The sequence below is a fragment of the Odocoileus virginianus genome, chromosome 26 (assembly GCF_023699985.2).
Source record: "Odocoileus virginianus isolate 20LAN1187 ecotype Illinois chromosome 26, Ovbor_1.2, whole genome shotgun sequence".
NCBI lineage: Eukaryota > Metazoa > Chordata > Mammalia > Artiodactyla > Cervidae > Odocoileus > Odocoileus virginianus.
In genome coordinates this window covers 8,906,256-8,933,651 of record NC_069699.1, presented here as the reverse complement: position 1 = coordinate 8,933,651, position 27,396 = coordinate 8,906,256, and the positions used below count along the sequence as shown (strand labels likewise).

General features: G+C 40.2%; 1 protein-coding gene across 6 annotated transcripts in view; it reads right to left on the bottom strand.

Annotated features, from left to right (window-relative positions):
* GOLGA4 (golgin A4) overlaps positions 1-27,396 on the bottom strand; it is a 113,028-nt gene that overhangs the window by 55,567 nt on the left and 30,065 nt on the right. For 5 of the 6 annotated variants that reach the window (XM_070455410.1, XM_070455411.1, XM_070455412.1 and 2 more), the window contains 5 exons: positions 27,054-27,119; positions 16,477-16,791; positions 15,746-15,793; positions 14,434-14,490; positions 57-155 (listed from right to left, as the gene is read on the bottom strand). In XM_070455410.1, the coding sequence (XP_070311511.1) occupies positions 57-155; positions 14,434-14,490; positions 15,746-15,793; positions 16,477-16,791; positions 27,054-27,119 (585 nt within the window). The remainder of the gene's footprint in view (positions 1-56; positions 156-14,433; positions 14,491-15,745; positions 15,794-16,476; positions 16,792-27,053; positions 27,120-27,396) is intronic. The other variant, XM_070455414.1, reaches the window with a different exon arrangement.

Sequence of the window (27,396 nt, the reverse complement as noted above, 5' to 3'; positions counted from 1 at the left end):
TCCCATCAAAATCCCTTTATTTTCCTGTATCCAAAAGTTCCATACTTTTTTTTTACCTGAGTCTGGAGAACACTGATATACTGATCTTTTTCCTCTAAAGATGCATCAAACTCCTCTTGAAGATGTTTTTTTGCTTGTTGGTCCATTTGAAGCTCCTAAAACATAAAGGATCCACAAGCAGTTTTCAGTATTAAACAAAAAATATGAACCTGAAGTTTTTAAAACTTAAAAACTGATCAACCCAGACTGTATTACTCTTAAGGTATAAGCAACAATAATTAGAGAATAATTAACATTTAAAACAGTAGTGTTTACCTCAACAAATAATTCTGTTTTTTAAAGAGTATAAAGATCCAAAAAGAGAAAGCATACTTTTAGACCTTAATCACTGCTGAACTAACAATTCTGTAGATAGGATTTTTAAAATGTTACTTAAGATAAAGGTGTAACTTTATCCTACTTTAAGACATCTTACTGCCTGTGCTATCTTATATTCACTTGATCTAAAACTGAATTGCTATACAGTAAGTAAACAGATAATCAGTAGAGCCTTCCTTTTTCCAATACATGAAAGTGATCAATTGCCAAAATCAGAAGCTTCCTCAAATGAAAAGCTTGACCTACTGCATCACCAAACAGTGATATTTCAAGTTCCTGACATTACTTAAACTGCTGCTTTCCTCAGGTCATTGATAAGCATTCCTAACTGAATCCAGTGGTCTTTGCCTCTCCACTCAGTCTCTAACAATTACTTCCTCACATGAGGCACCCGCTCTCTGCAGGCGCAGAGCTCCTCCCTACAGTCCGGTCTTTTAGACTTCCCACCACGTCCTTCGTTGATTCTATCAGCAGCTATCCCTCTGGGCCCAGTTTCAAGTCCTCGGGGCTTCTCCCTGACACCTGCTCCACTAGAATGCTGGAGATTAACACCTGGAACACAGCAGTTATTCCATCCAGACCCCTCTATTTTTCTAGAATTCGTAGTATTCTCATTCTCTAAGCTCAAAATAGTCGAAGTCATATTTTATTTATCTTTGCTATCTCTGCATATAACCAAATTCTTTCATTACTTTCTCCACAATGTTTAGGTCCTTTTCCCCCATACATAACCATAATCCCAATCTCTAATAATTTTGAAGATGAATTTCCTTCAGTAGGCTTTCAGAGAAAATTCTTACCTCAGGTTTTCATCTGATTTAATCTATCCCTCATACAACTCTGGAAACTTTTCTTCAAACAGTATTTTCAAGGACTCATAAGCAACTCTTCTTGAATTGTTTCAAATTTACTAATTCTCAAAACGCTGAGATACTAACTGTCCTCTCTGCCCAACAGCCTCAAGGTCTCCCAGCACAGGGACCGCTCCTCCCACCACTGGCTTGGCCTTCCCCCAGAGCAGGAGTCTACAAATGCTGGCCTTAGATCAAGACATGGTGGAGGAGCCAAGATGGCGGAGGAACAGACAGGGAGACCACCTTCTCCCCTACAAATTCACCGAAAGAACACCTGAACGCAGAGCAAACTTCACAAAACAACTTCTGATCGCTAGCTGAGGACATCAGGCGCCCTCCTTGTCTTCGAAAGGAGGGAGGACAAAATAGAAAAGAGAGACAAAAGAGCTAAGGACAGAGATCCATCCAGGGAAGGGAGTCTTAACAGAGGAAGTTTCCAAACACCAGGAAACCCTCACACTGGCGGGTCTGGGGGAAGTTTTCGAATCTCGGAGGGCAACCTAACTGGGAGGGAAAATATATAAAACCCACAGATTACGTGCCTAAAAGCAACTCCCAGCAGAAAAGTACCCCAGACGCCTGCATCCGCCACCAGCAAGTGGGGGCGGAACAGAGAGGAGCGGGCGGCATTGCTTAGGGTAAGGACGGGGCCTGAGGGCCCTGAGGGCAATCGGAGGGAGCTTTTGTGAGATTCCAACTTAAACTGTAGGATAGCAAAAGAGAGAGAGAGAAAATTAACCGGCCCAAACACACTGCCGGCCGTTCGCAGAACAAAGGGTCTGAGCAAGTCCAGAGAAGAGCTGGGGAGGGGAAGGGGCAAACTCGGCCCTAAAGACGGCATCCCCTACCACACTCCTAACAGGCCTCCAGTTTCTAACCAAAGACTTCATGAGATTCTGGATGGTCGACATCCGCTGGGAGGGTTGCGGCTAAACTCAAGGCGCACGCACCCGACCGGCGCGGGCGGAAACTGAGACTGGGGCCATGGAGGGGAGAAGGCGCACCGCACCCAGGGAGAGTGTGCCCATCAAGCTCCTGGCTGCCTGAGCTGCTCGGGCGGGGAAGGCACAAAACGCAGGTGCAACCGAGTCCGCGCTTTTGTGGAACACCCGAAAACTGGAACCGCACACAACGCAGGGTACGCTCCATATAGAGCAGCCGGGAGCCTGAGCAGCATAGACGGGGAAAGCAGCGCCCCTCCCTCTCCGCAGTACGAACGGAACTAGAGCCTGAGCAAGAGACCGCCTCCACCGGCCTGTTTCAGGGCGGAAATTAGGCCCTGAAGAGATCAGCAAACAGAAGCCAAATAAACAAAGGGAACCGCTTCAGAAGGGACCGGTGCAACAGATTAAAATCCCTGTAGATAACACCGACTACAGATATAGATATCGAGAACACCTATAGATATTGAGAAGTGTAAACTGGAACGAGGAGCTATCAAACTGAACCGGACCCACACTGACTGCAATAGCTCCAGAGAAATTCCTAGATATATTTTTACCTTTTTTTTTTTAATTAAAAAAATTTTTTTCTTATTTTTTCTCTTTTCTTTTAAAATTCCCTATTACTCCCCCATTACTCCTTAACTTTCATTTTCATATATTTTTATGATTTTTTTAATTAAGAAAAAAATTTTTTTTCTTTTTCTCTTATTTTCTTTTAAAGTCCTCTATTACTCCTCTACTACTCCTTAACTTTCATTTTCATTTCACTATAACCTTGCAAAAAAAAAAAAAAAGAGAGAAGCCCTATTTTTAAACCAAACTTCGTAAGTATTTCTAAAATTTTTTGTTTGTGTTTTTGTTTTTAATATTGTATTTTTAAGAGTCTAACCTCTACTCTAGATTTTTAATCTTTGTTTTTCAGTATGTGATATAAATTTTGGACATTTAAGAATCCAATATTCAGTTCCCATTTTTATTCAGGAGTGTGTTGATTACTCTCTCCCACTTTTGACTCTCCATTTTCTACCTCAGAACACCTCTATTTCCTCCTTTCCCCTTCTCTTCCCAATCCAAATCTGTGAATCTTTGTGAGTGTCTGGGCTACAGAGAACACTTTGGGAACAGATAACTTCGTAGATCTGTCTCCTCCTCTTAAGTCCCCCTTTTTCTCCTCCTGCTCATCTCTATCTCCCTCCTCCCTCTCCTCTTCTTCATGTAACTCTATGAACCTCTCTGGGTGTCCCTCATGGTGGAGAATCATTTCACCATTAACCTAGAAGTTTTATTATCAGTGCTGTATAGATGGAGAAGTCTTGAGAATACTGGAAGAATAAAACTGAAATCAGAGGCAGGAGACTTAAGCCCAAAACCTGAGAACACCAGAAAACTCCTGACTACACGAAACATTAAGTAATAAGAGACCATCCAAAAGCCTCCATACCTACACTGAAACCAACCACCACCCAAGAGCCAGTAAGTTTCAGAGCAAGACATACCACGCAAATTCTCCAGCAACACAGCAACACAGCCCTGAACGTCAACATACAGGCTGCCCAAAGTCACACCTAACACATAGACCCATCTCAAAACTCATTACTGGGCACTCCATTGCACTCCAGAGAGAAGAAATCCAGTTCCACGCACCAGAACACCGACGCACGCTTCCCTAACCAGGAAACCTTGACACGCCAATCGTCCAACCCCACCCACTGGCTGAAACCTCCACAATAAAAAGGAACCACAGACCTCCAGAATACAGAAAGCCCACTCCAGACACAGCAATCTAAACAAGATGAAAAGGCAGAGAAATGCCCAACGGGTAAAGGAGCATGAAAAATGACTACCAAGTCAAACAAAAGAGGAGGAGATAGGGAATCTACCTGAAAAAGAATTTAAAATAATGATAATAAAAATGATCCAAAATCTTGAAAACAAAATGGAGTTACAGATAAATAGCCTGGAGACAAAAATTGAGAAGATGCAAGAAATGTTTAATAAAGACCTAGAAGAAATAAAAAAGTCAATTAAAAATGAATAATGCAATAAATGAGATCAAAAACACTCTGGAGGGAACCAAGAGTAGAATAACAGAGACAGAAGATAGGATAAGTGAGGCAGAAGATAAAATGGTGGAAATAAATGAAGCAGAGAGGAAAAAAGAATCAAAAGAAGTGAGGACAACCTCAGGGACCTCTGGGACAATGTGAAATGCCCCAACATTCGAATCATAGCAGTCCCAGAAGAAGACAAAAAGAAAGGCCATGAGAAAATACTCGAGGAGATAATAGCTGAAAACTTCCCTAAAATGGGGAAGGAAATAGCCACCCAAGTCCAAGAAACCCAGAGAGTCCCAAACAGGATAAACCCAAGGTGAAACACCCCAAGACACATATTAATCAAATTAACAAAGATCAAACACAAAGAACAAATATTAAAAGCAGCAAGGGAGAAACAACAAATAACACACAAAGGGATTCCCATAAGGATAACAGCTCATCTATCAATAGAAACCCTCCAGGCCAGAAGGGAATGGCAGGACATACTTAAAGTAATGAAAGAGAATAACCTACAACCTAGATTACTGTACCCAGCAAGGATCTCATTCAGATATGAAGGAAAATTCAAAAGCTTTACAGACAAGCAAAAGCTGAGAGAATTCAGCACCGCCAAACCAGCTCTTCAACAAATGCTAAAGGATCTTCTCTAGACAGGAAACACAGAAAGGTTGTATAAACGCGAACCCAAAACAACAAAGTAAATGGCAACGGGACCATACCTATCAATAATTACCTTAAATGTAAATGGGTTGAATGCCCCAACCAAAGGACAAAGACTGGCTGAATGGATACAAAAACAAGACCCCTATATATGCTGTCTACAAGAGACCCACCTCAAAACAAGGGACACATACAGACTAAAAGTGAAGGGCGGGAAAAAAATATTTCACGCAAAACGGAGAACAAAAGAAAGCAGGACTCACGATACTCAGATAAAATAAACTTTCAAATAAAGGCTGTGAAAAGAGACAAAGAAGGACACTACATAATGATCAAAGGATCAATCCAAGAAGAAGATATAACAATTATAAATATATATGTACCCAATATAGGAGCACCGCAATATGTAAGGCAAATGCTAACAAGTATGAAAGAGGAAATTAATAGTAACACATAATAGTGGGAGACTTTAATACCCCACTCACAACTATGGATAGATCAACTAAACAGAAAATTAACAAGGGAACACAAACTTTAAATGACACAATGGACCAGCTAGACCTAATTGATATCTATAGGACATTTCACCCCAAAACAATCAACTTTACCGTTTTCTCAAGTGCACACGGAACCTTCTCCAGAATAGATCACATCCTGGGCCATAAATCTAGTCTTGGTAAATTCAAAAAAACTGAAATCATTCCAGTCATCTTTTCTGACCACAGTGCAGTAAGATTAGATCTCAATTACAGGAAAAAAATTATTAAAAATTCAAACATATGGAGGCTAAATAACATGCATCTGAATAACCAACAAATCATAGAAGAAATCAAAAAAGAAATCAAAATATGCATAGAAATGAATGAAAATGAAACACAACAACCCAAAACCTATGGGACACTGTAAAAGCAGTGTTAAGGGGAAGCTTCATAGCATTACAGGCTTACCTCAAGAAACAAGAAAAAAGTCAAATAAATAACCTAACTCTACACCTAAAGCAACTAGAGAAGGAAGAAATGAAGAACCCGAGGGTCAGTAGAAGGAAAGAAATCTTAAAAATTAGGGCAGAAATAAATGCATAAGAAACTAAAGAGACCATAGCAAAAATCAACAAAGCTAAAAGCTGGTTTTTTGAAAAAATAAACAAAATTGACAAACCATTAGCAAGACTCATTAAGAAGCAAAGGGAGAAGAACCAAATTAACAAAATTAGAAATGAAAATGATCACAACAGACAACACTGAAATACAAAGGATCATAAGAGACTACTACCAGCAGCTCTATGCCAATAAAATGGACAACTTGGAAGAAATGGACAAATTCTTAGAAAAGTATAACTTTCCAAAACTGAACCAGGAAGAAATAGAAGATCTTAACAGACCCATCACAAGCAAGGAAATCAAAACTGTAATCAGAAATCTTCCAGCAAACAAAAGCCCAGGACGAGATGGCATCACAGCTGAATTCTACCAAAAATTTAGAGAACTAACTCCTATCTTACTCAAACTCTTCCAGAAAACTGCAGAAGAAGGTAAACTTCCAAACTCATTCTATGAGGCCACCATCACCCTAATTCCAAAACCAGACAAAGATGCCACAAAAAAAGAAAACTACAGGCCAATTATCACTGATGAATGTAGATGCAAAAATCCTTAACAAAATCCTAGCAAACAGAATCCAACAACATATTAAAAAAATCATACACCATGACCAAGTGGGCTTTATCCCAGGAATGCAAGGATTCTTTAATATCTGCAAATCAATCAATGTAATACACCACATTAACAAATTGAAAGATAAAAACCATATGATTATCTCAATAGATGCAGAGAAAGCCTTTGACAAACTTCAACACCCATTTATGATTAAAACTCTCCAGAAAGCAGGAATAGAAGGAACATCCCTCAACATAATAAAAGCTATATATGACAAACCCACAACAAGCATTACCCTCAATGGTGAAAAATTGAAAGCATTCCCCCTAAAATCAGGAACAAGACAAGGGTGCCCACTCTCACCACTACTATTCAACATAGTTTTGGAAGTTCTGACCACAGCAATCAGAGCAGAAAAAGAAGTAAAAGGAATCCAGATAGGAAAAGAAGAAGTGAAACTCTCGCTGTTTGCAGACAACATGATCCTCTACATAGAAAACCCTAAAGACTCTACCAGAAAATTACTAGAGCTAATCAACGAATACAGTAAAATTGCAGGATATAAAATTAACACACAGAAATCCCTTGCATTCCTATACACTAACAATGAGAAAACAGAAAGAGAAATTAAGGAAACAATACCATTCACCATTGCAACAAAGAGAATAAAATATTTAGGAGTATATCTACCTAAAGAAACAAAAGACCTATACATGGAAAACTATAAAACACTGATGAAAGAAATCAAAGAGGACACAAACAGATGGAGAAACATACCGTGTTCATGGATTGGAAGAATCAATATTGTCAAAATGGCTATACTACCCAAAGCAATCTATAGATTCAATGCAATCCCTATTAAGCTACCAACGGTATTTTTCACAGAACTAGAACAAATAATTTCACAATTTGTATGGAAATACAAAAAACCTCAAATAGCTAAAGTAATCTTGAGAAAGAAGAATGGAACTGGAGGAATCAACCTGCCTGACTTCAGACTATACTACAAAGCCACAGTCATCAAGACAGTATGGTACTGGCACAAAGACAGAAATATAGATCAATGGAACAGAATAAAAAGCCCAGAGATAAATCCACGAACCTATGGACACCTTATCTTTGACAAAGGAGGCAAGGATATACAATGGAAAAAAGACAACCTCTTTAACAAGTGGTGCTGGGAAAACTGGTCAACCACTTGTAAAAGAATGAAACTAGAACACTTTCTAACACCATAAACTCAAAATGGATTAAAGATCTAAATGTAAGACCAGAAACTATAAAACTCCTAGAGGAGAACACAGGCAAAACACCCTCCGACATAAATCACAGCAGGATCCTCTATGACCCACCTCCCAGAATATTGGAAATAAAAGCAAAAATAGGAAACTATAAACAAGGTGAAAAGACAGCCCTCAGATTGGGAGAAAATAATAGCAAACAAAACAACAGACAAAGGATTAATCTCAAAAATATACAAGCAACTCCTGCAGCTCAATTTCAGAAAAATAAATGACCCAACCAAAAAATGGGCCAAAGAACTAAACAGACATTTCTCCAAAGAAGATATACAGATGGCTAACAAACATATGAAAAGATGCTCAACATCACTTATTATCAGAGAAATGCAAATCAAAAACACAATGAGGTACCATTACACGCCAGTCAGGATGGCTGCTATCCAAAAGTCTACAAGCAATAAATGCTGGAGGGGGTGTGGAGAAAAGGGAACCCTCTTACACTGTTGGTGGGAATGCAAATTAGTACAGCCACTATGGAGAACAGTGTGGAGATTTCTTAAAAAACTGGAAATAGAACTGCCATATGACCCAGCAATCCCACTTCTGGGCATACACACCAAGGAAACCAGATCTGAAAGAGACACATGCACCCCAATGTTCATCGCAGCACTGTTTATAATAGCCAGGACATGGAAGCAACCTAGATGCCCATCAGCAGACAAATGGATAAGGAAGCTGTGGTACATATACACCATGGAATATTACTCAGCCATTAAAAAGAGTTCATTTGAATCAGTTCTAATGAGATGGATGAAACTGGAGCCCATTATACAGAGTGAAGTAAGCCAGAAAGATAAAGAACATTACAGCATACTAACACATATATATGGAATTTAGAAAGATGGTAACGATAACCCTATATGCAAAACAGAAAAAGAGACTCAGATGTACAGAACAGAGTTTTGGACTCTGTGGGAGAAGGCAAGGGTGGGATGTTTTGAGAGGACAGCATTGAAACATGTATATTATCTATAGTGAAACAGATCACCAGCCCAGGTTGGATGCATGAGACAAGTGCTCAGGCCTGATGCACTGGGAAGACCCAGAAGGATCAGGTAGAGAGGGAGGTGGGAGGGGGGATCAGGATGGGGAATACATGTAAATCCATGGCTGATTCATGTCAATGTATGACAAAACACACTACAATACTGTAAAGTAATTAGCCTCCAACTAATAAATGAAAAAAATTATAATAATAAAAAAGAAAAAGAAAAAAAAAAAGATCAAGACATGTTTTTCTTAAATCTAAAGATCTTTCATCTAAACAACTGTACCTTATCCTGAGACTGTCTTTCCTCATTGTTTTTTATTTAAAAAAAAAAATTTCTTTCATGAAATAATGACAATAAAAGAACCTAGATCCTTATTCTCAATGTCCTCAACTTGAAAAAAACAAAAGTAGCCCTATGACAAGTCTCTTGTCCCCCATTTCTGGAAGGAAATGAAAGGTAATTTCTCAGTCCATGAAACCCCAAAGTCTGGAAAGCACTGTCCCCCATGAACCGGCATAGGACAATTCTTTAATGTGGAACAGCTGTGCATCTCCTTAATAGCAATGCAGTCCTTTACTTTCTTTAAATTTCATTTCTTCCAAATAATTTTCTACTTTCTACCATACTAGACCCTGTTACATGGCATCCCTACCAGCCCACATTAACTTCTGTGATTTATACTGCTATAATACTTTTCAGGTTCTGAAGGTTTTCATCTCCTCATCTTAAGAAGTCTTTGCATACAATGGAAACAATTTTTAATCATGTCCCCTCCTCCTTCCTCTTGCTACCTATTCTACCAATAAAAGCTTCACAAATAATAGAGACCATAGTTATAAAGGAACTATCTACTTACATCCCGACTACAGCCTACAGGGTCGCTAGCCAGTTGTCCACCACCACTGTAACAGGGTCCCACGAGCTCCGGAACTGGACCCAGCACCAGGGGTTACTTTCCACTTTCAGAAAGTTCTTCGGATTAGATCCTTAGGGTCACTAGGAACAACCCTAATCCTTCTTCCATGTGACACTACTTCCAGACTCTGAAGCCTGATTTCTCTCCCAATAAATCTCCTCTCCACTATCCACTAACTCAACAAATGATGCCACAACTCACTGTCACCCAAGCCAAAAGTGCTGGGGTCAATCTTGACTCCTCTCTCTTTTCCCCCATTTCCAATCACCAGCAAACCCTCAAAGTAAGAGCAAGTCTGACCATTTCCCACCACTTCTATCCCTACCATCACTCCTACTACCACTACAGCTGTAAGATCTGTTGACTGGCTCTCCCATTCTTATCTCCCTGTAACAAATTCTTCAGAGAGTAACCAGTGTGTGACCATCCTCTAAAGGCCTCACTCAACCTTCAATCCTTTATGCTGCTTTATTTCCCCTAATAGAACTGTTTACTACCTAACAGTGTGTTATATATGTATGCATATATGTATGTGTGTCTGTGTCTTACCCACCAGAAAATGAGCTTCATTTGGTCAAAGACTTTGTTTTATCCACCTTTATATATTTGGTATCTAGGAAACTTATCTTCGATGTAAAGCTACACTATTTGAAATTTTTAGCACAATAATAAATGGCTCTGTACCATTACTAAACATAACAACCAATTCAACAATTGTCCTATTGTTGGCCATTTGGACTATTTGCAAATTCGGGCAAATCCTGGAATTAACATTGTTATGCATAAGTTTTATAAGATCTTTCTGATTATTTCCCCAGGTATTCTGATGAGTGGAATGTATCAAATACCTTTAACTTAGAAAAACCTTTTGGGTAAAAATGCCATATTATTTGTCCCTCAACAAAGTGCTAAATGTACCCCCTTTCTAGTAACAACAGAAAGGGACTGAGAAGAAACAAAGCCTGAACTTCTACTCAGCCCAAGACTCCACATTTCTAGTTTGACCTCTAAGACATGTTACAGAAGTGTTAATATTCACAAAACCATGCATAGGGGTCAGGGCCATGCAGTGGAGAGGCTGGAGGAGGTGCAAGTACAACAGCCGGGCATCTTTTCCTTCTGGTGAACGTTAACTATACTTGTAGAACAAATACACCACAAGAGTTTAAAAAAAAGAATGTATATGTAATGGTTTATGATCTAACAGCATAGATATGGAAAATGATATTTTAAATGGTGGAAGGATTGCAATTGCATATAAAAAATGCATTTAACTGATTTCAGTAATCATAATTGATGACGGTAGTATTCAGTTCAGTCACTAAGTCATGTCCAACTCTTTGCAACCCCATGGACTGCAGCAATGGATGCCAGGCCTCCCTGTCAATCACCAACTCCCAGAGTTTACTCAAACTCATGTCCATTGAGTTGGTGATGCCATCCAACCGTCTCATCCTCTGTTGTCCCCTTCTCCTCCTGTCTTCAATCTTTCCCAGCATCAGGGTCTTTTCAAATGAGTCAGCTCTACCCATCAGCTTCAACATCAGTCCTTCCAATGAATATTCAGGACTGATTTCCTTTAGGATTGACTGGTTGGATCTCCTTGCAGTCCAAGGGACTCTCAAGAGTCTTCTCCAACACCACAGTTCAAAAGCATCAATTCTTTGGCACTCAGCTTTCTTTATAGTCTAATCCTCACATCCATACACGACTGCTGGAAAAACCATAGCTTTTAATAATGGACCCTTGTTGGCAAAGTAATGTCTCTGCTTTTGAATATGCTGTCTAGGTTGGTCATAACTTTCCTTCCAAGGAGCAAGTGTCTTTTAATTTCATGGCTGCAGTCACCATCCACAGTGATTTTGGAGCCCAAAAAAATAAAGTCTGTCACTGTTTCCAGCAGATGCCATGATCTTAGTTTTCTGAATGTTGAGTTTTAAGCCAACTTTTTCACTCTCCTCTTTCACTTTCAGGCTCTTCAGTTCTTCTTCGCTTTCTGCCATAAGGGTGGTGTCATCTGTGTATCTGAGGTTAGTGATATTCTTTCTGGCAATCCTGATTCCAGCTTATGACTCATCCAGGCCAGCATTTTACATGATGTACTCTGCATATAAATTAAATAAGCTGGGTGACAATACACAGCCTTGACATACTCCTTTTCCTATTTGGAACCAGTCTGTTGCTCCAGGTCCAGTTCTAACTGTTGCTTCTTGACCTACATACAAATTTCTCAGGAGGCAAGTCAGGTAATCTGGCATTCCCATCTCTTGAAGAATTTTCCAGTTTGTTGTGATGCACACAGTCAAAGGCTTTGGCATAGTCAATCAAGCATAAGTAGATGTTTTTCTGGAATTTCCTTACTTTTTCGATGATACAGTGGATGGTGGCAATTTGATCTCTGGTTCTTCTGGCATTTCTAAATCCAGCTTGAACATCTGGAATTTCATGGTTCACATACTGTTGTTGAACCCTGGCTTGGATAATTTTGAGCATTACTTTGCTAGCGTGTGAGATGAGTGCAACTGTGCAGTAGTTTGCACATTCTTTGGCATTGCCTTTCTCTGGGATTGGAATGAAAACTGACCTTTTCCAGTCCTGTGGCCACTGCTGAGTTTTCCAGATTTGCTGGCATATTGAGTGCAGCACTTTCAGAGCATCATCTTTTAGGATTTGAAACAGCTCAACTGGAATTCCATCACCTCCACTAGCTTTGTTCATAGTAATGCTTCCTAAGGACCTCTTGACTTCGCATTCCAGGATGTCTAGCTCTCAGTGAGTGATCACACCATCATCGTTATCTGGGGCATGAAGATCTTTTTTGTATAGTTCTTCTGTGTATTCTTGCTACCTCTTCTTAATATCTTCTGCTTCTGTTAGGTCCATGTCATTTCTGTCCTTTATTGTGATCATCTTTGCATGAAAGGTTCCCTTGATATCTCTAATTTTCTTGAAGAGATCTCTAGTCTTTCCCATTCTATTGCTTTCCTCTATTTCTTTGCACTGATAACTAAGGAAGGCTTTCTTACCTCTCCTTGCTATTCTTTGGAACTCTGCATTCAAATGGGTATATCTTTCCTTTTCTCCTTTGCCTTTCGCTTCTCTTCTCTTCTCAGCTATTTGTAAGGCCTCCTCAGACAACCATTTTGCCTTTTTGCATTTCTTTTTCTTGGGGATGGTCTTGATCACTGCCTCCTGTACAATGCCACGAACCTCCATCTGTAGCTCTTCAGGCACTCTGTCTATCAGATCTAAACCCATGAATCTATTTGTCACTTCCACCATATAACTGTAAGGGATCTGATTTAGGTCATACCTGAATGGTCTAGTGGTTTTCCCTACCATCTTCAATTTAAGTCTGAATTTGGCAATAAGGGGTTCATAATCTGTTATTTCAAGTCTGTGAGGTTTATAATAGTGGGATTAAAGCAAATGAGCAATTTTGGATCTTCTCATTTATCATCAGGTTCTTCCACAGATGAAATGTAAGGAAAAGAAACAGATGAAGAAGACAAGTAAATTTAGAGCAACTTAAAAGATACATCAAAAAAATTTTTACATAGGCAAGACTATAGCATCTTGAGGTATACACTTAGGTGATAAAACCTTAAAAGAAATACAAGGAAATACATTTAAGTTAGAATAGCAGTCACTTTTGGAGAAGGAGAAGGCGCTATGAACGGGCTGGGAAGCCCAGAGGAGCTTCTGGATGGCCAGCAACAGTCTACTTCTTGATCATGGTGATGGCTACACAGGGGTCACTACATACAGGGAAGCTATATTTTTGTCATGATTTTCTACATCTATTACAGTTTATGATTAAAAGATGGTAAATGCTTATGATAAATGACATAGCAGAGACTTAAAATGCTGTTCTCTAACCAATTTAAGCCAATATTTTCCAAACTTCTTAAGGTAAGACAGAAACAGAAATTAGTGAAGCATGAGTCCAAATGATAAATATTTGCCGGGATTCTGATAGTTTACTGTAAAAATTACACCTTCCCCCCCAAATTACTAGAAACATAATTTTTGTTTTACTTCACCAAAAAGGTTAAAAGGTTGCTGGTTAGGAAAAAACAAAAAGAAGCTTGAACTACCTAAGAGACAGGCTAGCCTCAGACGTTGTCACTGACTGTCTATGCAGGCAAATTACACTCTGCTGTTAAATAAGCCACTCTCATGTCATTACAGGAACATCTTGGAGATATAATGGATTCATTTCAGACCAACACAATAAAATAAGTATTGGAATAAAGCAATACTTCTGGTTTCCCAGTGCATGTAAAAGTTGTGTTTACACTACAGTCTACTTAGTGTGCAATAGCATAAAAAAAGCACATACCTTAATTCAAAAAATATTTTATTGCCAAAAGATACCAACCATCATCTGATAACACAGGATAACCCATCTAATGATACAGATAACAATCTGTGAAAATGCAGGATCTCTGACACACAGTAAAGTACAATAAAAAAAAGGTCTACCTGTAACACCAACATGTATCTTAGGGAAGCCACATAAATAAAAACTAAAAGAGCTGAACCCTGGTCTTGTAGGCTGATCTGGCTAGTTTTCACTATAATGGGGTACATATGAAACTATCCCAATTCATAAAACAGTCCTGATAAATATGAGAAATTTAGTTACTATTCTCAAAGTACTATTCTCTACTTACCTCTCTTAACTCTCCAATCCTCCGAAGTGCTTTATCCTGACTCTGACTTAATATACCCTTTAATTTAAAAGAAAAAAAAAAGGCTGGTTCAAACAACCACATGACACAGTAATGAAAAGCAAGTTTAAAAGATCACAAATCCCTGAATTTTATTTCCAACACCCTTTACTTCTGCAACTATGCACTCACAACTCTCTCCTGCCACTTAGTGGTAGACTTATGTACATTTAGAAACAAAAAACAGACAATTCAAAGAAACACAAGTAGGTACTCACAGAACTTAGGAATAAAATGACCTTTTGAGAATGAGCTTATGGAATATTAATAATACACTGGATTAAATCAGAACTATCCCCCCACTTCTATAGGCCACATGTTTAAGAAATTATCAAACTAAATACTTTATGTGTAATAATCTAATTTTCACACTTGTTATGGACAATTAGAATAGTGAAATCAGCAACAAATAACTGGTGTTACTATCCTCAACTGATTATATTCCAAACCAAAGTCAGATAATTTAATGTTGTACTCAAACCGACTATTATTAATGGCAGATTAAATATTTTAAAATAATATACATGGGGAAATAAAGTTTACCAAAACTCACCTTACAAATAACTTTTTGGTTACACAATTAATGTCTTTTAATGGGACAAGACATTAAACTGTTTTAAATAACTTCTATAGTAAGAATGAAGACTATCTGATTTTATAAATAACAGCACCATGTGAACTGGAGTGGTATTTCCCCTTAGCTCTGACATGTGAATTATCACCTGGCATGCCTGCTGGGAAATTTCTGGCCATGAAAAGGATGAGAGAGAAGGGCAGAAGTAAGTTACCAGGACTATAATCACTCCTACTCTCCATACACCTAACCAAGGGCTTTATAAGCAGCAACCTCAGGAAACAGAAGAGAGGATGCTTATTTTTGGACCCTGATATAAGGATAAGAAACAGATGTCTTCAGGTATTTAGAAAGTTGTATGTTTATCTACCATTAAAACAAAGATGCAACCTACAGCCTGACCTACAGACTGACCCACCAGGAAACATGCTTGAGAGAAGCAAGCATGGCTTAAATCCAAACTTCTTATACACTGCATACTCGCGGAAGCCCATCCCTACCAGAGGCAAAAACATTCGCGATTTCTCTCATTCTCTTCATCAAAATCCCTAATAGTAAAACAGGTCAAATACTTTGGTCATATGAAGAATTATGAAAAGCCAGGATCAGAACTATCTAATTACAAGATCCTAATTTTAAAATTACATATGAATCAATATGAATAGCCAACAAATCACTTACTTGTAGCTTTTTCTTCTCTCTATGAAGAGTCTGATAAGCTGTAACAAGCTAAAATAAAGAAAAAGTCACTAATAACATCAGTCATTCCTATATAAATGCAGTTAATTGTTCTAAACTCTGCTAAAATATCTCATTATGAAAGTCAAAAAATAAGTCAAAGAACCCTTTAATAGACAATTCAAGTTAATCAGATGCATATGCAGTTGAAACTAAATAATATAGGTAATATATTTCTAAAAAATAAAATGTAACTTGACTATAAAAATACTAAATTACATTTTATTTCACCTAGACACATACCTCTAATACCTAATTCATAAAATGGGATTAGAGCCCATTGCCTAAAGACTACTCAAACTGTGGTCACAGATCAGTCTCATAAACAAAAGCATCACCTGGAGCCTGCTATTAATAGAAACAGAAGTTCTTGGGCCCCACCTCACACTAACTGAATGAGAAGCAGAGGGAGGGTGGAGAAAGAGCAATATGAGAATCAGAAGGCTACAGGCAACAATTTGCTCCAAAATTTTACTAAGAGTCCTGGCCAAAGGGCCTCAGCACCAGTGAAGGCCTTGAACTAGATACTACCACCCACTACTTACCACCAGGATCCAGTGGAGCTAGGGAATCAACAGTTCAGCCAAAGACAGGCGTAAAGACTAGGCCGTAACATGAATTAGAGAACATGAGGAGGAAATTTTCATACTAGCAAAAAAAAGTCATGCCCCTACCTCACAACATTTTCCTTTGTAGCCATTCAACCTTCGTTCCGTCCTCCGCAACCACTGGATCAACTGATCTTTGCTGAGACTGTCCAAATTCCCAAGTGAGTCTTCAGTCTCACTCTCCATATCAGAGGGTGGATCAAAGAAGGCAGCAGAGGAGTCCAGGTCGAACCGATTCAGGGATTCTCTAGAAGACGTGCGTACCAGAGACTCTTTAGAGGAAGATCGGACTAGAGATTCCTTCACTGGACTCCGAAACAAAGACTCCACGGATGGCACTCGGAGCTGGAGCTTCTGTGCAAAAGACTGCGTGTCACTCGACTGCAACCAAAACGCAGCAGAACATGGGGGTTAAAATACACACTGAGACTTCTGTTATTCCCTAATCACCAGCCAGAATCTGTTAAAAGCTCTAGCACATTTAACTTCATTCCTGACATTTTACACAATACACTATTGGCTGAAAAACAAGAGACGCCTGGTTATTTCTGAAAAGGCTCTGGACCTTGAGTCAGAGGACTGGGGTGTAGGTCCCAGGTCTGTCACTGAGCAGTGGAATAACCTTCACTAAGTCACTTTCCTTCGGTTTGCCCATCTGTAAAAAAGAAGGAAGCCATGCTTTCCCAGCAGACCTCACCTGTGTGCTGTGAGATTCATCCACTAAACTAAGATCCTTGGAGGCAGGGGCCAACAATACCACAGTGTACACCCAGGACCTCAAATGGGGATATGTAATGTGAGGTGTGAAGTGTGTGGCTGAATCTGGAGCCTGCCTGGAGGCGCAGAGTCTCCTTATCACTCTTCTCAGGCAGATTTAGGTAACGCAGAGTGAGCGCATCTTGCTCAGTAACAGAACACAAGGCAGAGCTGACTGGTGACGTTGGGCTCTGCTCTACTTACCACTGTCTACGGGGAACAAACGTAAGCGTTACAAAATCATGACGGGCAGTGAGAGTCTGAGCCCAAGCCCTTCTGCGTGGATCAGTAAGCCTCACGTTAGAAACAGTGATCAGCAAGAGCCATCCCCTTAATTAGCATATTAATGTTAATGATAATGCGTTATTTTGTACACAGCCATGGAAAGTACTCTACTTCAATAACTTGCATTATTCAAAGCAGCATTACTTTGTTCACATGACAGCAGTCAGTACTTAAGGTGTTTCCTAGAAATTCATTCTCATTAGGGCAACAGGGTCACTGCAAGATCTCAAAGATGCTAGGAACGAAATGCTCAAAGGAGACTGAGGTCATGTGCAGGCAAAGATTACAAGAAAACAGAAAGATTCTCTTTAATATTCAATTAAAAAAAATCAGACCAGGAATACTTTATAGATTTTAGAGATTTAATAATAGTAGTTGGCAATATGTGAGTTAACAGGGGCTCACCCTCTTCATAAACACAGAGATTTATTACAGGAGATTAGTAACAGCAAAAACTGAAAACAACCCAAATATTCACCACCAGAGGACATATCAAGTACAATATATGTAAGGAGGTTCAAGACATATTATTATTAAATGGGAAAACTCAGGTTATAAAATAACACATATACTGTGAGGTCATTTTAATTTAAAGTAGCTACATATAGTTTTGAATCTGTATGTATGTGTATAGGAACACCTTGAGAACCAGGTCATTAAAGGACCAACACAAAAAGCTAACAGTGCGTGGATCTGAGTGGTAAGATTTCAGGTGATTTTTGCTTTCATGTTTCTCTTTTCGTGTACTCTGCGATTCACTCTTTCATACTGTGCAGCTCTGCCTCGCTCCGGGAGAGGGTGAGAACATCTCAAGGGAGAGGAGGGACCTCGCGCTCAAGCCCTGAAGGCCACTTCACGCCCACTGCACCACCAGCCACTCGGACCCACGCAAGGATGCTCTTCAGCTCCTACAGACGGCCTCCTTGTAAACTGCCTCAGGACAAACAATCGAGAAGTCTGACTGCCACTAGAAATAGCTGCTATTTTAGCTGAGCCGGGACTAGTGAACAATGTCAAAGACATGTATGTGCAGAAGCTCGCAAGCTGGGTAACTGTCACATCTACTCTGCTTGGCAGGAAGGTGACTGACTGCCGTGATTCAGCCTGTTGAGCTGCCGAGCAAAGCTGCCTAAGTTTAAATCCTGGTTCCGCCACAATCAATGTTCAACAAGAGTCAAGTTACTTAACCTCACGAGTTTTGTTTCCGCCTCTCTAAAATAGGGATGACAAAAATAATAATGATGATGGTAATAATAATACTATCCCCCTCATAAGGATGCCACAAGGACTGAATGAGTTAACATGTACACGCAAATTGCTCATAATGTAGCAAATATGCAATAAAACATTAATTATCATTATTAGTATTAGAGAAAGAAGTCTAAAAGACAAACTTACACTTCAGAACCATACTCAAGCTTATGTGGCAGACTCTTCTGGCTCTACGACGCAGAAGCTTAGAGCACAGGCTCTCTAGCCAGACTTCATGGGTTCAAGTCTTCCTTCCACCACTGACCAGCAACATGACCTTAGGCAAGTTACACTGCCCCTCTATGCCTCTGTTTCTTCATAAGTAAACTGGGGAAAACAGCACTCCCCTCCCAGGGCGCCTATGAGGAATACTACCTGAGCACATGTGAAGCACTTCGCGTCATGACTGGCTGGAACTGTCATCACCAGATATCCAACACTGTCGATCAATAGATACCTAATCCTCCCTTCTTCCTTTCCACCGGACACCAGTTTCATGCAGGCTAACAATACAGCCAGATTAAACATTCACCTTCTCAAATACGAACTAAAACCACAATGAGACACTACCACATATCCACTAGGATGGCTAAAATTAAAACTATGGAAAACTCCAAGTACTGGTGACGATGTAAAGCCTTCCATTTTGGAAAACTACTAGTATTTATTAACACTGAAACTAAACACATGCGTACTCTGTGGACCAGCAGTTTGATCCACTGGAGAAGGGGACAGGCTACCCACTCCAGTATTCTTGGGCTTCCCTTGTGGCTCAGCTAGTAAAGAATCCACCTGCAATGCGGGAAACCTGGGTTCAGTCCCTGGGTTGGGAAGATCCCCGGCAGAAGAGAAAAGCTACCCACTCCAGTATTCTGGCCTGGAGAATTCCATGGACTGTATAGTCCATGGGGTCACAAAGAGTCAGACACGACTGAGCAACTTTCACTTCACTATATACCCAGTACAAATGTATAATTATGTTCAACAAAAGACATGCACTATAGCAGCACTGTTCAAAAGAGTACCAAACCTGAAACTACTGTTGATGCTCATCAATAACAGATGGGAAAAATAATTGTTGTCTGATCATTAAAGGAATACTATACAGCAACAAGAATTAAAGATTAATAGCTGCAAACAAGAATACACATGAATCTCACTAACAGTATTAAACAAAAGAAGCCAGACACAAAAGAATATCCACTTCTGATTCTATTTACATAAACTCAGAAACAGGCAAAATCAATCTACAGTGTTAGAAGCCACAACAGTAGTTAACCCCCGCCCCCGGTGTGAGAGGAGAACAGAAAGGAACACAAGGGTTTCTGGGAAACTGGTAATTTCTGTTTCTTGATTTTGGGTGCTGGTTACAAAGCTGTGTTTGGTTTGTGAAAATTCAGAAAACTGTATGTGGAATACATGATACTTTTCTGTATGTAGATATTAGAGTGTGATACATTACATTTCAATTAAAGGATTTCTAAAATTAGCTCTGGGCGTCCCTGGTGGCTCAGTGATAAAGAATCCACCTGCCAATGCAGGAGGCTGGTTCATTCCCTGATCCAGGAGGATCCACATGCCTCCGAGCAACTAAGCCGTGCCCACAACTATGAAGCCTGTGCTCTGGGGTCTGGGAGTTGCAACCACTGAGCTTGGGTGCCCTAGCGCCTGTGCTGCGCAACAGGAGAAGGCATGGTAATGGGAAGCCGCACACCACCACCAGAGGGGAGCCCCGCTCACCACCACCAGAGGGGAGCCCCAGCTCACCACCACCAGAGGGGAGCCCCCGCACACCACAACCAGAGGGGAGCCCCCGCACACCACCACCAGAGGGGAGCCCCCACTCACCACCACCAGAGGGGAGCCCCAGCACACCACAACCAGAGGGGAGCCCCCGCACACCACAACCAGAGGGGAGCTCCCACTCACCACCACCAGAGGGGAGGCCCAGCACACCACAACCAGAGGGGAGCCCCCGCACACCACAACCAGAGGGGAGCTCCCACTCACCACCACCAGAGGGGAGCCCCAGCACACCACAACCAGAGGGGAGCCCCCGCACACCACAACCAGAGGGGAGCCCCCGCTCACCACCACCAGAGGGGAGCCCCCGCACACCACCACCAGAGGGGAGCCCCCACTCACCACCACCAGAGGGGAGCCCCGCTCACCACCACCAGAGGGGAGCCCCAGCACACCACAACCAGAGGGGAGCTCCCGCTCACCACCACCAGAGGGGAGCCCCAGCACACCACCACCAGAGGGGAGCCCCAGCACACCACAACCAGAGGGGAGCCCCCACTCACCATCACCAGAGGGGAGCCCCGCTCACCACCACCAGAGGGGAGCCCCCGCTCACCACCACCAGAGGGGAGCCCCCGCTCACCACAACCAGAGGGGAGCCCCGCTCACCACCACCAGAGGGGAGCTCCCGCACACCACAACCAGAGGGGAGCCCCCACTCACCATCACCAGAGGGGAGCCCCACTCACCACCACCAGAGGGGAGCTCCCACTCACCACCACCAGAGGGGAGCCCCGCTCACCACCACCAGAGGGGAGCCCCCGCTCACCACAACCAGAGCAGAGCCCACACGGCAACAAAGGCCCAGCACAGCTACAGATAAAAGAACTCATAAAACCATTAAAAATATAAATTTAAAATCATAATGAAATTAGCTTTTCCCAGACTCTGGTTCAGCCACGAGTGGGCTGTATGCCAAAGCTCAGCCAATAATGGATACTACCGGGTGGGACTCTAAAGGATGCGACTTTCCAGAGTTTTCTGGCAGTCCAGTGGTTAGGACTCCACACTTTCACTGTGGGGGCCTGGGTTCAGTCCCTGGTCAGAGAACTAAGATCCCACAAGCCACACAGTGCAGCCAAAAACCACGATGAAGCCTTCTAGAAGAAATATTATTTTCCTGATAAAAAGGAATGTGTCTTTTGTCCTATTGAGAATGGAGATGTATTTCCTGGAGGCCAAACTTGGAACCGGGAGGATGAAAGGCAGTGATGAGAATGAGAGGGAAAACGGAGGGCAGGACAAGAAGTCAAAGGGAAAAGGGTCTCTAATAAACTGTCTCCAGCGTTTCTGCTACATGAACAACTCAGCTCCCACTGGCTCCAACTACTGTCGGGTTTCTGGTACCAAAGACATTCACTTATAACTCACTTTCCAAAAAGCTGATGGGGACTAGAGAAAGAGAAATGTATAAGTAAAAACAAATGAACACAGAGTTACCTTTTAACTCCTTTCTGTCTCACGCACTTGACCCTGTGTTCATTCCTCCTTCCTATTTCCCTAACAGTGTTGCTGTTCAGACCTTTATCCTCCACCAACTGGGTATTTGTAGCAGCCTCTGTCCTCCTGCCTCAAAACTCCTATCTACCGGTCTGTCGCTGCGTCACACGGTCACTAGGATGTTTAGGATTTCTTCCTAAAATATAATTCGGTTCATTTCATTCCAGCTCTTAATTTGAACTCTCACTTAATAGAAAGATCAAAATCCTTCACTTATGTTCAAGATTCCCACTTCCCAAGACCCATTTCTTTGTAAAATCACCCCTCCACATAAACAGAAACTTAAGTTCTAACAGGTAACTTCCTGTTTCCTGAACAAATGCATTGTCTGTGTGCCTCTGTACTATCGCCCAAAGTTTCCGTGCATATGGAAACCCAGACATCCTTCAAACGTGAGCTCAAACTTCTAGGAGTTCACCCATCAGAAGCTGCCTTTCTTAATGGCTAAGCACTTTACCAGGACCACTCCTGGAGCACAAACTGCATTCTGACTCATCATTAGTTACTTACTCGCTGATGTAACAACTAACTGTTTATGCCTTAAAACAACTACAGAGATAATACAGCACAGTGGTTAAGAACAGACTTCCAGATTTGAATTCTAGCTTTACTACTTACTCAACTTTAAGACCTCTGTTTCAATTTCCTCATCTACTTAAAAAAAAAAAAAAAAACCTACTCTAATAGATTGTTATGAGGATTAAATGGGCAAAAACATTTAAAATAGTGTCTCATGTATAGGAAGCACTAAATATGTTTTCCTACATTGTATCCACTGCACACACACCCTCACCCCAAACTTTATACTCTTATAGAACAGGATCCATATTCTCTATTTCTGTAGTCTTGCCTCAGTGCTTTCCACAAAGTGGGTACTTAGTACACATTTGTTCAGCTGAACCTTAACCTGGCAATATGATAATGATGATCTAATGGGAAAACTTGAAATAATCAATGATTGATCAAAATGATACATATCATTTTTTACATATAGTGTATCTAATTTTAGAAATCATGAGAAAGAATTAATACAACATCACTAACACTCTACAGTAAGGTTCATAAGTTTTATTCATAACAGAAAACTGCAAACACCCCAGGTGTACATCAATAGGTGAATACCTACAAAATATTCATATAGAAATACTACACAACAACAGAAAGGAACAAACTACTGGTAACTACAACAAGGATGAGATTCCAAAAACACTTGTGGTGAGTGAAAGAAGCCTTCCACAGAACAGTATACACTCTATGAGGCCACGTACATGTAAATCTAAAATAAGCAAAACTAATCTGTCTTATGGTGGGAGAAACTTAAACCAGGTTGCCTCTGAGAGGAGCACCACAAGGGAACTTTCTGGGATGAGGATAATCTTCCATAACCTGTGGTGGGTTTGGCACATACAACTGTCAAAACTCAGTCAATGCACATGTGAGGCTTGTACATTTCATTTTATATAAAATTCACTCCAAAAAAGAAATTACAAACACTGATCTCTAGATAATGATATGCATACTAAAACATCAGTACTGTGGCCTGCAACTTTGAAAGGCATCAAAAAAAAAAAAAAAATAGATTGAGGTACAAATAGAGGAATGAATATATGGACAGAAAAAAGAGTATAGTAAAGCATCAGTGACAGAACTGAGGTGTTCAGTTCAGCTCAGTCGCTCAGTCCAACTGAGTTGGGGTCCAACTCTTTGTGACCCCATGAATCGCAGCATGCCAGGCCTCCCTGTCCATCACCAACTCCCGGAGTCCACCCAAACCCATGTACATCAAGTCGGTGATACCATCCAACCATCTCATCCTCTGTCGTCCCCTTCTCCTCCTGCCCCCAATCCCTCCCAGCATCAGGGTCTTTTCCAGTGAGTCAGCTCTTCACATGAGGTGGCCAAAGTATTGGAGTTTCAGCTTCAGCATCAGTCCGTCCAATGAACACCCAGGACTGATCTCCTTTAGGATGGACTGGTTGGATCTCCTTGAAGTCCAAGAGACTCTCAAGAGTCTTCTCCAACACCACAGTTCAAAAGCATCAACTCTTCGGCACTCAGCTTTCTTCACAGTCCAACTCTCACATCCATACATGACCACTGGAAAAATCATAGCCTTGACTAGACAGACCTTTGTTGGCAAAGTAATGTCTCTGCTTTTTAATATGCTATCTAGGTTGGTCATAACTTTCCTTCTAAAGAGTAAGCGTCTTTTAATTTCATGGCTGCAATCACCATCTGCAGTGATTTTGGAGCCCAAGAAAATAAAGTCTGATACTGCTTCCACTGTTTCCCCATCTATTTCCCATGAAGTGATGATGATTGAGGTGTTAGGTACACATATGTTCAGTTCTTTCAACTTTTCTATATGTTGGAAATTTTTCATAAGTATTGAAAATAAAATTAAAAGCAGTCTTTCACTTCCAGCAGTATTCAAAAACAGCAACAAAAATTGCAAAATTTAATTTTACTACTATAATTTATTTTTAAAAAAATAAATGATTTTCAAAACCAGACTTTTCCCCACAACTTAAAAAAAATAACCGCATGTGAGAATGGCCATTTAAATTCCTATGTTTTGCTCTACTGAATTTAGTGAAACTCAGTTGTTATTGGAGAAGGCAATGGCAACCCACTCCAGTACCCTTGCCTGGAAAATTCCATGGACGGAGGAGCCTGGTGGGCTGCAGTCCATGGGGTTGCACAGAGTTGGACACGACTGAAGTGACTCAGCAGCAGCAGCAGCAGCTGTTATTTTGTTTTTGTTGTTTTTACTGAAGTTTAGTTGACTTACAACGATATGTTCCTTTCAGGCATGAAACATACTGATTAGACAATTTTACAGATTATGCACCAAAGTTACTACAATGTTACTGACTCTATTTCCAGTGCTACACATTACACATCCCTATGACTTACGTATTTTATAGCTGGAAGTCTGTAGCTCTCAATCCCTTCACCTATTTTGCCATGCCCCCACCCTCCTCACCTCTGGCAACCACTAGTCTGCTCTCCATATCTCATTTTAACAGCATATAAATTTAAATGAGGCAATATATGGCAAAAAATTATAGCTTGGGAGACATGTTTTTGTCAGTCTACGATAATCCCACTATCAATAACTAGTCACTGGTCTCTGGGCAAGTAATTTAAGGTTTCATGCCTAATATCTCATCTACACAGTATAAGAGGGTAATACTAGATCCTATAGTTATCCAAAACTGCCAAAACACTAAAACTATAATCTAATAAAACTATTTCACAGCTTCTCAGATAAGGATGAATGCTCATATATACTTGTTTTACAAGTTTGTTTTACAAACTCTATTTTTCTCTATTACATGGTGGCATATACTAATTATTTTCAAATATCTGAGTTTTTTAAGTTTGTCTAAGGTAAAACATCAACTTATGAATGAAGAGTCATTTTGATTAGCTGAATGTTATGTACCAATTACCTGAATTACACTGAAGAGTTAACTACTGTTAAGTATAACAGGCATTTTTTTGAAAAGGGTATACTACACTTTTCTGCTTTCTCAGATAAGGACAGTGAGTAACCCTTTTTAATGACATCTCTGCCACAAACTGTGTGCCAAAATCTACTGGTTTACAGAGGATGATCTACCCAGTAGTAAGGGGGTCACAGGCAGCTACACTTTATAAACTCTTGGGCTTACTTTTCACCATCTCTTCTACCTTGGTGTCAACTCTGATTTCCTGCTCCCAATATCAGGACGCATTCTACCTGCTTCAGGGATATCCATTGTTCCTAGTTTGCTAACAACAACCAACAACCAACCTGTCAGAAATTTGTATAAAAACAAATAGACTCTGAGTGGAGGTGTCTCCTTGTAACAAGAATTAAATGAGATCACGTACATAAAATGATTAACAACACCTGAGACACAGTAAATGCAATAAATACAACTAACTTTCTGAATATCACACATGTTCATTCCTCACCTTAATTAAAACTTAAGTCTCTCCTGAAAATGATCAAAACACTGGTTGTTATTCATTCTAGTTTTTGCATTCATAATTATATTCAGTCTGCTTGGACTATTCTACAATAGAATAAGCATTCTAAATAATATTTTCTGATTAATATTCCTTAAACATCACTGGATCTGTCCAGTAACATTTAGACTGATGCCTCCCAATATTTTACCTCTCCCTCAAGGCACTTATAAGAAATTACGTATTTGTAAAAGGACTGGGGATTAACTGGGGATGTTTCAAGGCCCAGGGACTTGGCCCAGAATCTGACTGGCCTCCCTGAAAAGAATGAGGTTCTCAGCTCACAGGTAACCTGTTCATGGAGTTTGGGAAGCTAGACAATACTTTAGAATGTTTAGTCTACATGATTTAGTTCATAAATCATATTGTTGAGAAACTGCCTATGTTTGTGCTCCAGGTCCTCAGAATCAGAAATGTTACTGCCCTACACTAGACACTGTTGAGAATAGCCAGGTTAATGTTGAATAATCATCAGTAAAGCCAAAGATAATAAATGTTCATCTCAGACACTGCTATCATTAAGATTTTTTTAATGAATTTCTTTCTTTCTTTTTTGGAAGGAGTCAAAAGAAGGTTACATGAGCCCACCCTCCAAATAACTTTTTAAAGTCAAAGATAAACTTAATTCTCTAGTAATAAGATATTCTGCATTAGAACAAACTTTAAAAGAAATGCCATTTTCTTCACATCCCCCTTCTAGAATATGTAGCTCAACATGTCTTTCAGTATGACTTACTCCTAATCTTTTACAACTATAAAGTCAGTCTTTTCTCAGTTTTATCTTCAGTGCCATTAGGTTTTTAAATAAGCAATAATGGAAGCTTACAAAACTGGTGTGTATGTATACATACACACATGTATCACTTTCACTTTAAACTTTTTCCAAGAAACCATCAACAAACTTGGATTTACCACACATACTGCATCAAGTGTTCGGACATCACTTTCATTGTAAAGTCAAATGCTAATAACAGAGACTGACTGACACTGAAATGACTTGCTCTTTCTTTTAAATAACATTTAAAACAAACCTGAGGAGTTGTGGGTTCACTTCCGTTAACACTGTCGGGAGATTTTGTGGCTTGGAAAGACGCATTCTAAGAAAAACAAAGAAACACTGTAAAGAGAGGATCAGAAAACTAAAGTTTTAAAACTGTTAAGAACAAAGGCCAAGTACCTAAACCTATTAGACACACTTATCTATTAAACAAAATTAGTAGGTGCTCACTTATTAGAAATTTTTCATGCAAGGCAAAACTAGTACGGTAAGTATTTTAGAAAATTCATTTTGCTATTTTATCTGTAACTAGACAGCAAAGATTAGTATGTAGCAGAATTTATTTCAAACTAATCACATGCCTTCCCCTATTAAAT